Raw genomic sequence first — 11,287 nt, forward strand, 5'->3', positions numbered from 1 at the left:
CAGGGTTGGCTGGCATGCGGTGCTGGGGGATTGAACCGTGGTTCCTGTACTTTGTTTAGCTTAACTTGTTCTAAGTAGGTGCTTTAGACCACCAAGCCATCTCACCAGCCCCGCAGGTTTTGAGATTCTTGCCTCGCCCCACAGGGTGATTGGCACCTCAGAGACGCCCATCATCATTGTGGGCAACAAGCGAGACCTGCAGCACGGCCGCGTGATCCCGCGCTGGAACGTGTCCCACTTGGTGCGCAAGACCTGGAAGTGCGGCTACGTGGAGTGCTCTGCCAAGTACAACTGGCACATCCTGCTGCTGTTCAGCGAGCTGCTCAAGAGCGTCGGCTGCGCCCGCTGCAAACACGTGCACGCTGCCCTACGCTTCCAAGGCGCGCTGCGCCGCAACCGCTGTGCCATCATGTGAGGCCCGCGTGCCCTGCGGAGGGCAGCAGCAGTGGGGCGAGGAGCCTGCGGAAATTGAACTCGCAGTCCGGGCCTGAACGGCCCGCAGTCACGCACCTCCGCTGAAAGGCCAGGGCGAGAGGGAGCCCTGCAGAACTCCTCCACCCTCCCCTTCTCACACATTTGTCTTCCTGGGACAACCACCTTCACTGCTGTAGCTAGAGTAGTGTCCGCTCGGCCCGAGCTGGTGCCACATCCTTCTGGGATTGGGGGCGAGCGAGTGGCATGGAGGGTGGGTGAGGAGGTGCTGCTGCCTTGGCTGGGCCCCCACTGGTCCTCTCCAGAGTGTGTCTGTCTTTGACCAGTGTCCTCCTTTTCCCACGTCTGTCTGCCCAACCGTCTGTTAGTTCTTCCTTGTCTTACCGCCCTCCGATGTCCTTCCCTACCCCCAGCTCCACTCACAGGGCTCTCATTCAGTTCATCCCCTTGTCACAGATCCTGGCAGCTTTGGATGCCAGGCCATCTGGCCCACAGCGCCACTGGCACAGGGCAGAGAGAGCTGCGGGTGGCCCACGGACCGCAACCAAGAGGTCTAAGGGTTGAGGTCCCAGATCAGTCAGGGGGAAAAGGCTGAGCTCTCCTGTTCCAGGGAGACCTCCCTGCCCAACAGCCTCCAGAGACACAACAACCTACCTTCCAGCCTTAACTCGATGGTCCGTCCCTGCCGGGTGCCCCTCACCACCTTCCTGACTCCAAAGCCAGATCAACCCCTGGGTTAAAACTTTTGTTTTAATAGCATGGGGAGGGAACTTCCCCAAAGGACAGATTCCTTCCCATGATGCCAGGTTCCAGTCCTCTATTACCTCCTGCATCAGGTGATTTGGGGAGTGGAGTTTTGGGGGTCTGTAGGCTGTGGGTAGGGTGGTGCCAGGAAGGGGTCAGATTGTGCCAGTGATGATTCTGCCTCCCCATCCCACCCCACTCTGATTACCCCAAATTCTGCCTGCCTCAGATCTCAGGGTACCCTGATTCTTCTGGGCAGGAGCTGGGAGAAGAATTATGGGGACCGGTATGCCCGGGGAAGATATGCCTGCATCCCCACCCATAGGTGGAGGCCCTCAGGATCTGACACCCTGTGTCCCAACACCAGTTGGCCCTATGCCCTAAGTCACTCCACCCCATTTTCTCCGGCTGCCTGGCCGGGTTTCTACCTCTCGTCACCGGAGCTGATCACTGTCAGTTTTGTACCGATTTAGAAATAACAATAATAATGATTCTAGGAAATGCCCTGAGGGGTTCATGGGGGGACTTGAAGAGAGAAAGAAATGGTGCCATGTCCCTTGCCCCTGGCCAAAACAAGTTCTCTTCGAGGCTGAGCCCTTGGTCCTGGTCCAGTGGGAGGATATCAGGGACCCTTGGTTAAAGGGGGAAGGCACATAGAACAGTCCAGCTTCAGCCAGGGCTACAGCATAGAGGCCAGGAAATCAGGTAGCCCAGAATGTCGGTGCAGAGGAGGCTGGGGGAAGGTCATAGGTGGGGAATGTGTCATTGAGATCCAGTGTGGAGGATTGATGATTCTTCTGCTTCCCCCACTGCTCTCCACTCCTCTCACTGGGGGCAGCACAGCCCTACAGCAGCTGCCCTGACTTTGGGCAGAGCATTATATTGGGCTTCAGTCCCTGCTGTGCTCCATGACTTGGGCAAATGACTTGCCCTCTCTGAGCCTCCCTCTGAAACAGAGGAAGTGGCTCCCCTCCCCACACACACACTTTGGAGTGGCCAGGAGGGTAAGGAAGAGGGCTGCCCACTCTTGTCTTTGCACCCTTACCCCCTGGTTCACCAGTGGGGTGGGGTCCACAGGTGGCAGCATTTCCTGTGTCCTCCCAACTTTGAGGCACCTGAGGTGAGGGTGGGGGACCCAGACTTCTGGCTGCCCCCAGTGGGAACCATTGGAGTGTACCCCCCATTAACCTCCCCCCCACAGCCCTGCACTTCATCCCAGGTCTTGGGTTTCAGGCCCCTCCACACCCATTCGGAGTCTCTGTCCTTCCCACCACCCACCAGGGTTTCCCACCACAGGGTCTGGAAGTGCGCGATGCCCATTAGGCTGTTGTTGGAAGTCAGATTAAACATCAGGGAGTGTTTCCCTTGTTTCTGTACCAAGGTGTTGACTCTGTTTCAAATGGAAGCAGGGGATGTGTCCCTACAGTGCCTGCCTGCTGAGCTCTGGGTGGTGGGAGGGTGACAATGAAGTGGTTGCCAGTCCCAAGGCTCAGGTCAATGAGGAGATCAAAGGAGAGTTTGGGGACAGATCCCATTTCCACCAAATTCCAAACCAGGAGGAAACATTTTTCACTTGCTGTTTTTGCTGCAAACTTTTTATAACAAGACCCAATCCCCATTTCTCCTGCATTTTCTCCCTGCACAGGATTGATGCCTTGTGGCCTCTTAGGCGTAACTTCTGGGACACTGATACGTTAGAAGTAGCCAGCCCTCTTGCCCCTGAATGGGTTGGGTCCCAAGCCCAGCAGCCTAAAGCTCGAGTCTCTGTCCATGGTCGTGAGCTTCCAGCCACTTCCAGGAAAGAAGCTTGTTTGGCAAGGTTGGCAGAGTCTCCAGAGAGAAGCCTTCCCTCGCACCCAACTCCCTCCACTGAGATAATCCTTGAGGCTAAACTTTCCTACACCTCCACAGTCATAGAGTTGGGGAGGACAGATGCTGGGGCCTCTAGCACAGACTCACATGTGTTTGATGACTTGGTGTTTTGGGAGCAGGTGGCCCTGGTGAGAGGCAAGGAGTTGGGGGAACTTTACCTTGGAAATACATTAGGATACAAGGCCACCCCCCACCCTTTGGCTAATTCTGGAATTGGAATGGAAGTGATTGATTGTCCTTTTGTTCAATAGAACAGAGTCTATACTTGACGGACACCTTCCTGGCCAACATCATCTATTGAGATGACAGAAGCTTTGTACTGCCCTTGCATACATGGGCATCCATTTTTCTCTACTCTTTCTCTACCTGCAGGCTCGTCAGACCCAGGATTCCTCTGAGGGGGGCTGAGCTTGATCAACTTGCTGAGGGCCTCGGCCCCCCAAAGGCTGGGGGCTTTTCTTCCGTGGAGCTGGTGGCTCTTTTTTTCCTTCTTCCATCTCACTGGCTGAAACTCTGTCCATCTGGGATACTTCTCTTCTCTTCTTGCCCAGGGCAGATCTTAATGGCCTCTCCTTGAGTGGTGCCCTAGGGAGACTCAGGCAGAGGTAGGCCAGTGGCTTGGGGATTCGTGAAGGATTCTTCTCAGGTCTGTGGTCTCTCCGTGGCCGGATCCTGGGCCTCAGCTTCAGCTTGTAGATGGATGGGACCCTCTTGGGCTTCCGGAGTGTTCTCTTGCCTTTGCCCAGACATCCCTTGGCCTTGTCAGAGCTGAGGTCCGAAAGCAAAGGTGTGGAGACCTCAGGGCTAGTAGACACCTTAGGGGCTGAGCGGTCCTGCCCTCCTGAAAGTGAGACCTTCCCCATCTTTGTGCCTTTGGCACCTGGTCTTGCCTTTGTCAATGGCCCAGTCTCTCTGGCTCCTAGTTTTTTGCTTATGTTTCGTGGACCTGCAGAAACAGCTGGCTTACAGGAGCCTGCAGGGGACACATTCCAGGCTCCCAGGTCCACTTTAAGGAGGGATGGGGGACCCTGAGCCAGTTCCTGGATGACTTGGTCATAAAGACCCCCAGGCTCAGGCCACTGCCCACCCAGGCTGGGGACATAGACTCCACTTCGAGGGACAGCTGGAGGCTCTGTGCCTTGGGGATGGGCACCCTGCATCTCTAACCTCTTCATGTTGGTCACAATCTCCTCCTCAAGGCTGTGGTAGGTGGTTTGTTCCTTGGCCCTGTGCAGGGCCAGGGGAGTACACCTCCTCTTCAGCTCCTGTGGGCCCAGGTCCCAGGGCTTTCCAGCCTCTACAATGACCTGAGTGTCTGCCCACTGGTCCCCCTGCCTCCTCCCTTCCACAGAGTTGTCATGTTTGGACCCATCCAAGTCTCCTATGACATCCCTTAATGGGCTGGGACCTCTGTTCCGCTCTGCTGTGTGTCCTCTACTTAGAGTACCTGGAAAGCTTCCTGGGCTGGGAGGGCAAGCAGGTGGCACCCTGATGGGGACCTTAGTGAGCCCTTTGACAGGGGATGGAGAATGGACAGATGCTGGCTCCCTGAGCTGGAGGGATGCACCCTCAGCCTCCCCCCGGGGTGGCAGCATGAGGAGTTTAGCAGAGGAATGAGGCAGGGGAGATGGTCCTCTTATTGATGCCCCTTTGGTGGTGGCTTGAGGATCTTGGGGTCCCTGTGGGTTGGAGGCCCCAGCATAGGTTCCTCGGCTAGCCATCTCCTTGTGAGCCCAAGATGTGGAAGTCTTTCTGCTAGCGAGTCCCCCGGAGTGTCTGATATCTCTCTTCCCTGATGGGGTGCACTTTAGGTCTTGGTCCCTATGAGTGGGTGAGAATTGTGGACTGGGTGGGCTGTCATCAGCTGGCAGCTGCCTCTCAGACGAAGTGAGCAGCCTTTCCTGGGACCTGAAAAAAGAAAAATCGGAGTCTGGAAATAAAAACTTATCAAGAGCATAACCTGGCTCTGGGGAAGGGGGCGCTTTCCCCTGCCTGAACACCAAGCAGCTGTACAGCACCCCCACAGCAGTCACTGTTCAAGTCTCTTCTCCCTTGTTCCCCGAGTAGCAGATAGAAGGAAACCTGGCCCAGGCCTGGGGTAACTTCAGGTCCTGATTAATGATCCCAGTCCAGAAGGCTGGCAATCAGAGGACACTCACCATGTGGGGAGAGCTTAGTCTGAGCCCTACCATGAGATGGCAGAAGGACCTGGGGTGTGTGTGTTCCCTTTGTGGGGCTCAGCCTCCTTGCCTGTGAGATGAGCTGGCGTGTGAAGAAACTAGATGATTGCAAAGCACTGGGATGTTCTGAACACCTGGGATTTGTTAGGGTAGAGGCCCTGCTTCCTGTATATTTGGGTGGGAGTTCCCCCACGAACAGGAACTCCAAAGGAGAAAGAAGTTCCCTGTACCTTCCGAATGGAGCCATCTGTCTGAGGACCGGAGCCCCTGCTCTCTGCTTGCTGCAGGGTCTGGGGGAGGAGGAGGACGAGGGTGGTCTCAGCTTTCGGCCTGCAGCAGTGTATGTCTTCCAGTCCACGGGGGGAAGCGGGCTCTGTGAGCGGCTGATGGTCATTGTAGGCTGGGGCAGGGAGGGTCCACCCTGCATGCTCACCTCGTGCTGCACTGGTGGGGCTGGCGGCTTCAGGAAGCTGACTGGTTTGTGCGCTACCAACATAATCCCCCAGAGAAAAGAGAGGAGAAAGGGTTCAGATTCTGATGCTGGGGTTCCTTGCCCCCCTGTCCCAGCTGTGCCATGCCCCACATCCCAGTTTAAAGACAGTGGTGACTACAGTGGCGGCACCCGTATTTTTTCCTCACAGTAGGATGGGGTGGGAGCAGATCTAGTTAGAGGGTCCACCTATGGGACTTGTTAAAGCTGTATTTGTACTGCTGGTCCATGTCTTCTACATGTCTCCTACTTACAGTGTCTCCAAGTGCTGACCGAGATCACAGAAGGAATAAATACCTTCACAAGTCACACTTGGTGCCACCAGACCCCCAAACTCCTCAGAAATGCACCCTGACCATGTGCTGATTCCTCGTGTGTTGCCCACCACCTTGTGGCTGTAGTTAGTACCACACTGTGACTGCTCAGCTATAGTGTCACTCCTCCATCCTTTTTTTTTTTTTTTTTGGCGGAACCGGGATTGAACTCAGATCCTTGCGTTTGCTAGTCAAGCGCTTATCCTACTGAGCCATCTCCCTGGCCCCCCTCCATCCTCTTGAAATTCTCCCAAATCCCCACACCCCTACTGCACCCGGAGGTAGGTCCTGCCTCCCACCTCTGCCACTGGTCTCCCGACCCAGTCATGCTTCTGCAGACAATCCCACAGGGAGGGGCCTCTCAGAGGGGCTTACAGAGTGATGTGCACCGGCAGGGGTCATGTTTGTCCAGATAGTGGCCAAGCGTGTCCCAGCCACCTCCCACACGCACCATCACATGGCTCCGGAGGATCTGAGGAACCAAGGATGAGGTTGAGGGCAGGGTGGAAGGCACCCCCTGTTCCTGGGCCACCTGCAGGTTTGTGGCCTATTTAGGGGTACACCCATCTATGTACCCATGCACACACATGCAGATGCTCCCTTGAACAAATGTGTGGCTGGAAGCAAGTATATTTTGCATTCTATGTTCAGGAGTTGCATCAGATAACACATCTCGTCACAGGTGAGGTTCAAACTTCCAAACGGCTATCCCAACTGGACAAGGGATTCTTCAAGTATTGCACAGCACTTGGCCCTGGGGCACCCCCTTCTTTCCCTTCTAGCGGAGGGGTTTGCACCTGCCCATCCTTACACCTGTAATGTGGCCCTGACGCCTCTCAGATGCCCCTGATTTTGCCTCTGTAGTGTGTGTAGCAGAGCTTAACCCATGCTGCACAACGTTGGGCCGGGTCACACTGTCTCTCCAGGTTTCAGTTCCTCAGGTGAAAGCGGGGCCATAATTCCTGTGCCTACCTGCACCCTAAGGCTGTTGCCTGAGGGTCTGGCCTGCTGACTGTGCTCAGAGGTGTACCTTGTGCTCAAGGAAAAGGAACCAACCAAGTATTGGGGTGTGGGTGGGAGGCACACCTCAGACCTGTGTTGCTTTGCTCCACAGAGTATACCAAGCAGGACTGTGGGGGCTGAGTGGCGGGGGCTGCACACTGAGCACAGACTTGAAGACCTCAGGCCCCTTGTTCGGACTGAGCTTCTGGGTAGTCAGAGTGGAGTACAGTGGGGTGGGAAACTGAGGACACATTCTCCATCCCCTAATCCTGCCTGAAGGCACCCTCCACACTCAGTAGTTTCCAGTTCTTGCCCTTGGATTTGGGTGAGGTCTCAGGGAAAGGAACCTGACTGTGCTGAGCCTGGAGATCCACCCGAGGCAGACTTACCCTGATGAAGATGAGGGTGTTGGAGTCCCCCACTCGGTACTTCCCTTCAGACACCTTGACCATGGAGAACTGCACTGGGCATGTGCAGTGGCTCACCAGGTTCTGCACCTGCAGAATGTTGGTAGACAGCTCAGCTGTCACCTATCTAGGCACCCAAGGTTCCTTCAGGGCGGGGTCAGGCTAACCAGGGGCCTACCTGCCTCCAGAGCCACCCCCGAGCTTGCTGCTGAGATCAGGGCTGGGGGCTGACGAGCAAAGAGAAAGCTGAGAAGACTTTTAAGTGTGCAGGTGAGAACCAACTGTGACTGATTCCTTCGTGGATCAGCTGCCAGAGCTGTGGAGCACAGGCTAAACAAGCAGGTGCCGGTGGAGGCTGACAAGCTCGCGTCAGAGTCCTGTGTCCCTACACGCAGGCCCTTAGTTAGGAGACCTCCCCATGCTCCACATCCTTGTGTGGTAAAAGCATGATCAGAGCTAAAGCCTATGAAGCGAATCTGCTCTACATCAGGAGACAGGTGCTGTGACTGTCCCTACACTACAAGGACACAAGGAACCCATGACGGAGAGGTTCCATAATTTGCTCAGGGTCACCCAACGGTGAAGCAGAGGTGCTAAGCCTTGAACCAAGGGACCAGGGAGGATGGAGTATCCCTGTTCTACACATCTGTCCCTCTGGGGGTTCAGAGGCATGTGGCACCTGACCGGAGGCAGAGCCAAAGCTGCCAGCGGTTAGGGTTGGGGTTCAGCACAAACCACTTGGGCCTGAGGGTGCCTGTCGTGCCTCACCATCTGGTCCAGGTTCCGGAAGTGGCAGGGCCGGCGAAGGGGGCGTGCGGGCCGCGGGGGGTCTGGCGGAGGCAGTGCCAGGTCCTGGCGTAACTCCTCATCGATCTCCTCCTCCAGCAGCACCAGGGTGGGCGCCGCCACGCCGAAGCGCCAGGCACGGCGACCCAGCTCCAGCAAGCACAGCACCACGTTCTTCACGTTCTTGCGCAGCACCAGGTCCTCTGTCTCGAACATCAGCACCTCTGGCATGGGGCGGGGAGAGGGGTGCAGGCGGCCTTAGTCCCCTGCTGACCTGACTGTCCTGAGACCCGGTAGGAGACAAGATTTACAATCTTGGGGTTGGTCCGAGGTTGCTCAGGGGCTGGGGTGGATAAGACACCAGCCTCACTCAAGAGGCCACACAGCAAAACAGAGGAACCCTGGCCCAGCTGCGGAGTCCAGGAGAGGGTGAAGGGGGGCGAGGCCTCCTCCCACCGGACAGCCAGGAGCAGGAAGCTCGGCTGCGCTTTCCAGCTAGGCCTTCTCGTGTCCAGCAGGCTCCTGAGTCCCCGCGCCCAGGCAGAGCCAGACAGGGAAGAACACGGGCTGTAGATCTCCTCCCACCCTCCAGCTGTGTGACTGGGGCCTCAGTTTCCTCAATCTAGATGGGGATGTAGTGTTTTTCATGGGGTTGTGATCTGAATTTGGGAAGCTAATAATTGTTAATATTTTCAGATAATGTCTGGTACAGAAAAAGTGCTCTATAAGGGGCGGGGGAGATGGTTCAGTGGAATAAGCGCTTCACTGGCAAGCGCAAGGGCCTGAGTTAAATCCCCAGTTACACACACACACAAAAAAAAAGTGCTCCATAAAACATCAGCTTTGGGGAGATGGCTCAGTGGAATAAGTGCTTCCCTGGCAAGCACAAGGGCCTGAGTTCAATCCCCAGTTCTACCAAAAAAAAAAAAAAAAAAAAAAAAAAAAAAAAAAAACAACTTTTTTTTTCGATACTAGGAATTGATTCAATCCAGGGCATTCACAGTGGGCTACAATGTCAGTCCTTATTTATTCATTTATTTTTATTTTGGTTTTTAGTGACAGTGTCTCTTTTTGTAATTTAAGCTGACCTTGAGTTCACTATGTAGCCCAGGCTGGCTTTGAACTCACAGGGATCCTCCTGCCTTAGCCTTAGGAGTGCTGGGATTACAGGTGTGAACCACAACAACTGGCTCCTATTTATTTTAAAATTTGGAGACAGAGTCTCACTAAATTGCCCAGGCTGAGCTTGAATTGCCCAGGCTGGGCTTGAACTTTCAGTCCTCCTCCCTCAGCCTTCCTGAGTACCCGGATTACAGCCATACACCATACACTGGCTAGAACACCAACCCACCCCACACACACCCACTACCCCACACACAATAAACACAAGTTCTACCACAAAGCTGCACTCTCAGTCCAAACCTTCCAGCCCAGTCCCTCGATGCCACCAGCCAATATCCCACCCTACTGCGCCCCCCACACACACACCTTTCACGCTTGGGCTAGAGGATGGAGCAACATCCAGCCTCATCCTCTTCCTGAGTTCAAGGCCAACCGGATGAGGGATCCTTACAGGTCACTCCCCTGCATCCTACGAACCCTGGCCTGATTGTGCCTTGCACTAATTGTGGTTGTCCCTCCAGCCTTCTCCCACATCTCACCAACCCCAACTTCTCCCTATCATGAAACACAGGGCCTTAACTTGCATAGTGGCACACACCTATAATGCCAGCACTCAGGAAGCTGATGCAAGAGGATCTGAGAGTTCAAGACCAGCCTGGGCTACATAGTGAGTTCAAGGCTAGCCTGAGCTGCATACTGAAACTCTGTCTCAAAAAAAAAAAAAGATAAGGGTCTGGGATAGGGTGGTTACCTTGGATACCCATCTCCTTTCGACACCACCGGATGAAGTTGGAGACATTGTCCCTGGCCTGGAAGGTGCCTGGCTGGGCAGCCCTATTACAGGAAACCCCTGACTGAGGCATGGGAATCCTCTGGGCTTGGGCAGGTGCCTCTGCCAAGAAGGCCAGAGCAGCCTCGGTGACCATGTTGGCATGTTGGCACAGCACCAGGCCGGTTTCCAGCACCTGCAGGAAGTTGGCTGCATCGATGTCTAGCCCGTAGAGCTCCCGAAGCCACTCAGCTAGGTCTTCCTTCATGGCTTCCAGGTACTGTTCGCGGGACTTGAAGGGCCGGATGCTGCGCACCAGAGGCCCTGGAGCCCCACATCCCTTCTTGTGTCCTTGGAGCTGAGACATGGCTGGACTTCTGCAGGGAAGGAGGTAGGCACCTGTTCTCTCCTACTCCTGCCTTTTTAGTCCTGTTCCTCGAGTCTTGGCCCAGTCTTCTCTAATTCAGATCTTTCTCATAGACTCTGGAAGAGCCCAGGTCTGCTGGCTCTGCAACTGCTTGCTACTGGCTTCAGCCTCCAGGCCAGGTCAGGCCTCCTCCCCGCCCCCACATTCCTCAGTCTCTGCCAGAACGGTTGCTGTTTGGTGGCCTCACATTCCCACTGCCCAGTCCACTTAGAGTTCAGCACCTCCCAGCCAAGGTGGAGGTGAGGACACTCCTTTGGCCCCCTGGGGCTGGCCAGGTCAGGCACTGCTCCCACCCACTGCCACCACCAGCCAGGCTGCCTGGCATGGCTGCAGCCTCTCCGCTCTGCTTTCCTCTCCTCTCCTTGGAGACAGCGGCTGCTACAAACACTCCTTGTTAACCCTTGCAACAGGCCCACACTGCCCTGCCCAGCCGGCTTGGGCGGAGGAAGCTCGAAGAGGCTGGGCTGGCTTCTTACCAGCTGATCCTTGCCCCAGGCCGGGGAATTGGAGGAGGGCAGGAGCAGGGGTAGGAGCTGCCATGCCCTAGGGGTTTAGAGTCCAAAAGTGTTTTGCTCTAAGTCCTCCTGTGAGTGGCAAAGATGCCCTGGCCTCTCTGAGTCTTAGTTTCTGAACTGTGAAAGGTACTCTCTGCCTGTCTGGTGGTGTGAGGAATAACAAAATAGTGTACAGGAAAGTGTCAGGCTGTCAGAGCATAGAAGCACAGATCTGGGTGGGTGCGAGC

General features: G+C 55.5%; 2 protein-coding genes across 3 annotated transcripts in view; one reads left to right on the forward strand and one right to left on the reverse strand.

The window, feature by feature from the left end:
* Positions 1–1,790, forward strand: part of Rasl10b (RAS like family 10 member B) — an 11,309-nt gene extending 9,519 nt beyond the window's left edge. For both annotated transcript variants that reach the window (XM_004642981.2, XM_023703141.1), the window contains exon 4: positions 145–1,790. In XM_004642981.2, coding sequence (XP_004643038.1) covers positions 145–415 — 271 coding nt within the window. In that variant the 3' untranslated portion in view covers positions 416–1,790. The remainder of the gene's footprint in view (positions 1–144) is intronic.
* A 96-nt stretch (positions 1,791–1,886) lies between these two features.
* Gas2l2 (growth arrest specific 2 like 2) lies at positions 1,887–10,740 on the reverse strand. The gene is made up of 6 exons (XM_004642982.2): positions 10,101–10,740; positions 8,210–8,451; positions 7,424–7,531; positions 6,408–6,504; positions 5,459–5,714; positions 1,887–4,956 (listed from the first exon to the last, which is right to left on the reverse strand). The coding sequence occupies exons 1-6, from the start codon at positions 10,483–10,485 to the stop codon at positions 3,426–3,428; spliced, it is 2,619 nt and encodes an 872-aa protein (XP_004643039.1). The 5' UTR covers positions 10,486–10,740; the 3' UTR covers positions 1,887–3,425.
* Between the last annotated feature and the right edge of the window lie 547 nt (positions 10,741–11,287).

Source organism: Octodon degus, unplaced genomic scaffold, assembly GCF_000260255.1.
Source record: "Octodon degus isolate 3935 unplaced genomic scaffold, OctDeg1.0 scaffold00164, whole genome shotgun sequence".
Classification (NCBI taxonomy): domain Eukaryota; kingdom Metazoa; phylum Chordata; class Mammalia; order Rodentia; family Octodontidae; genus Octodon; species Octodon degus.

Coding starts and splice junctions, on each gene's coding strand:
- Gas2l2 (XM_004642982.2), bottom strand. CDS start 10,485: ATGTCTCAGCTCCAAGGACACAAGAAGGGATGTGGGGCTCCAGGGCCT. Junction 8,452..10,100: donor AAAGGAGATGGGTATCCAAG/GTAACCACCCTA, acceptor GCCCCATGCCAG/AGGTGCTGATGTTCGAGACA. Junction 6,505..7,423: donor ACACCCTCATCTTCATCAGG/GTAAGTCTGCCT, acceptor TTGGTTCCTCAG/ATCCTCCGGAGCCATGTGAT.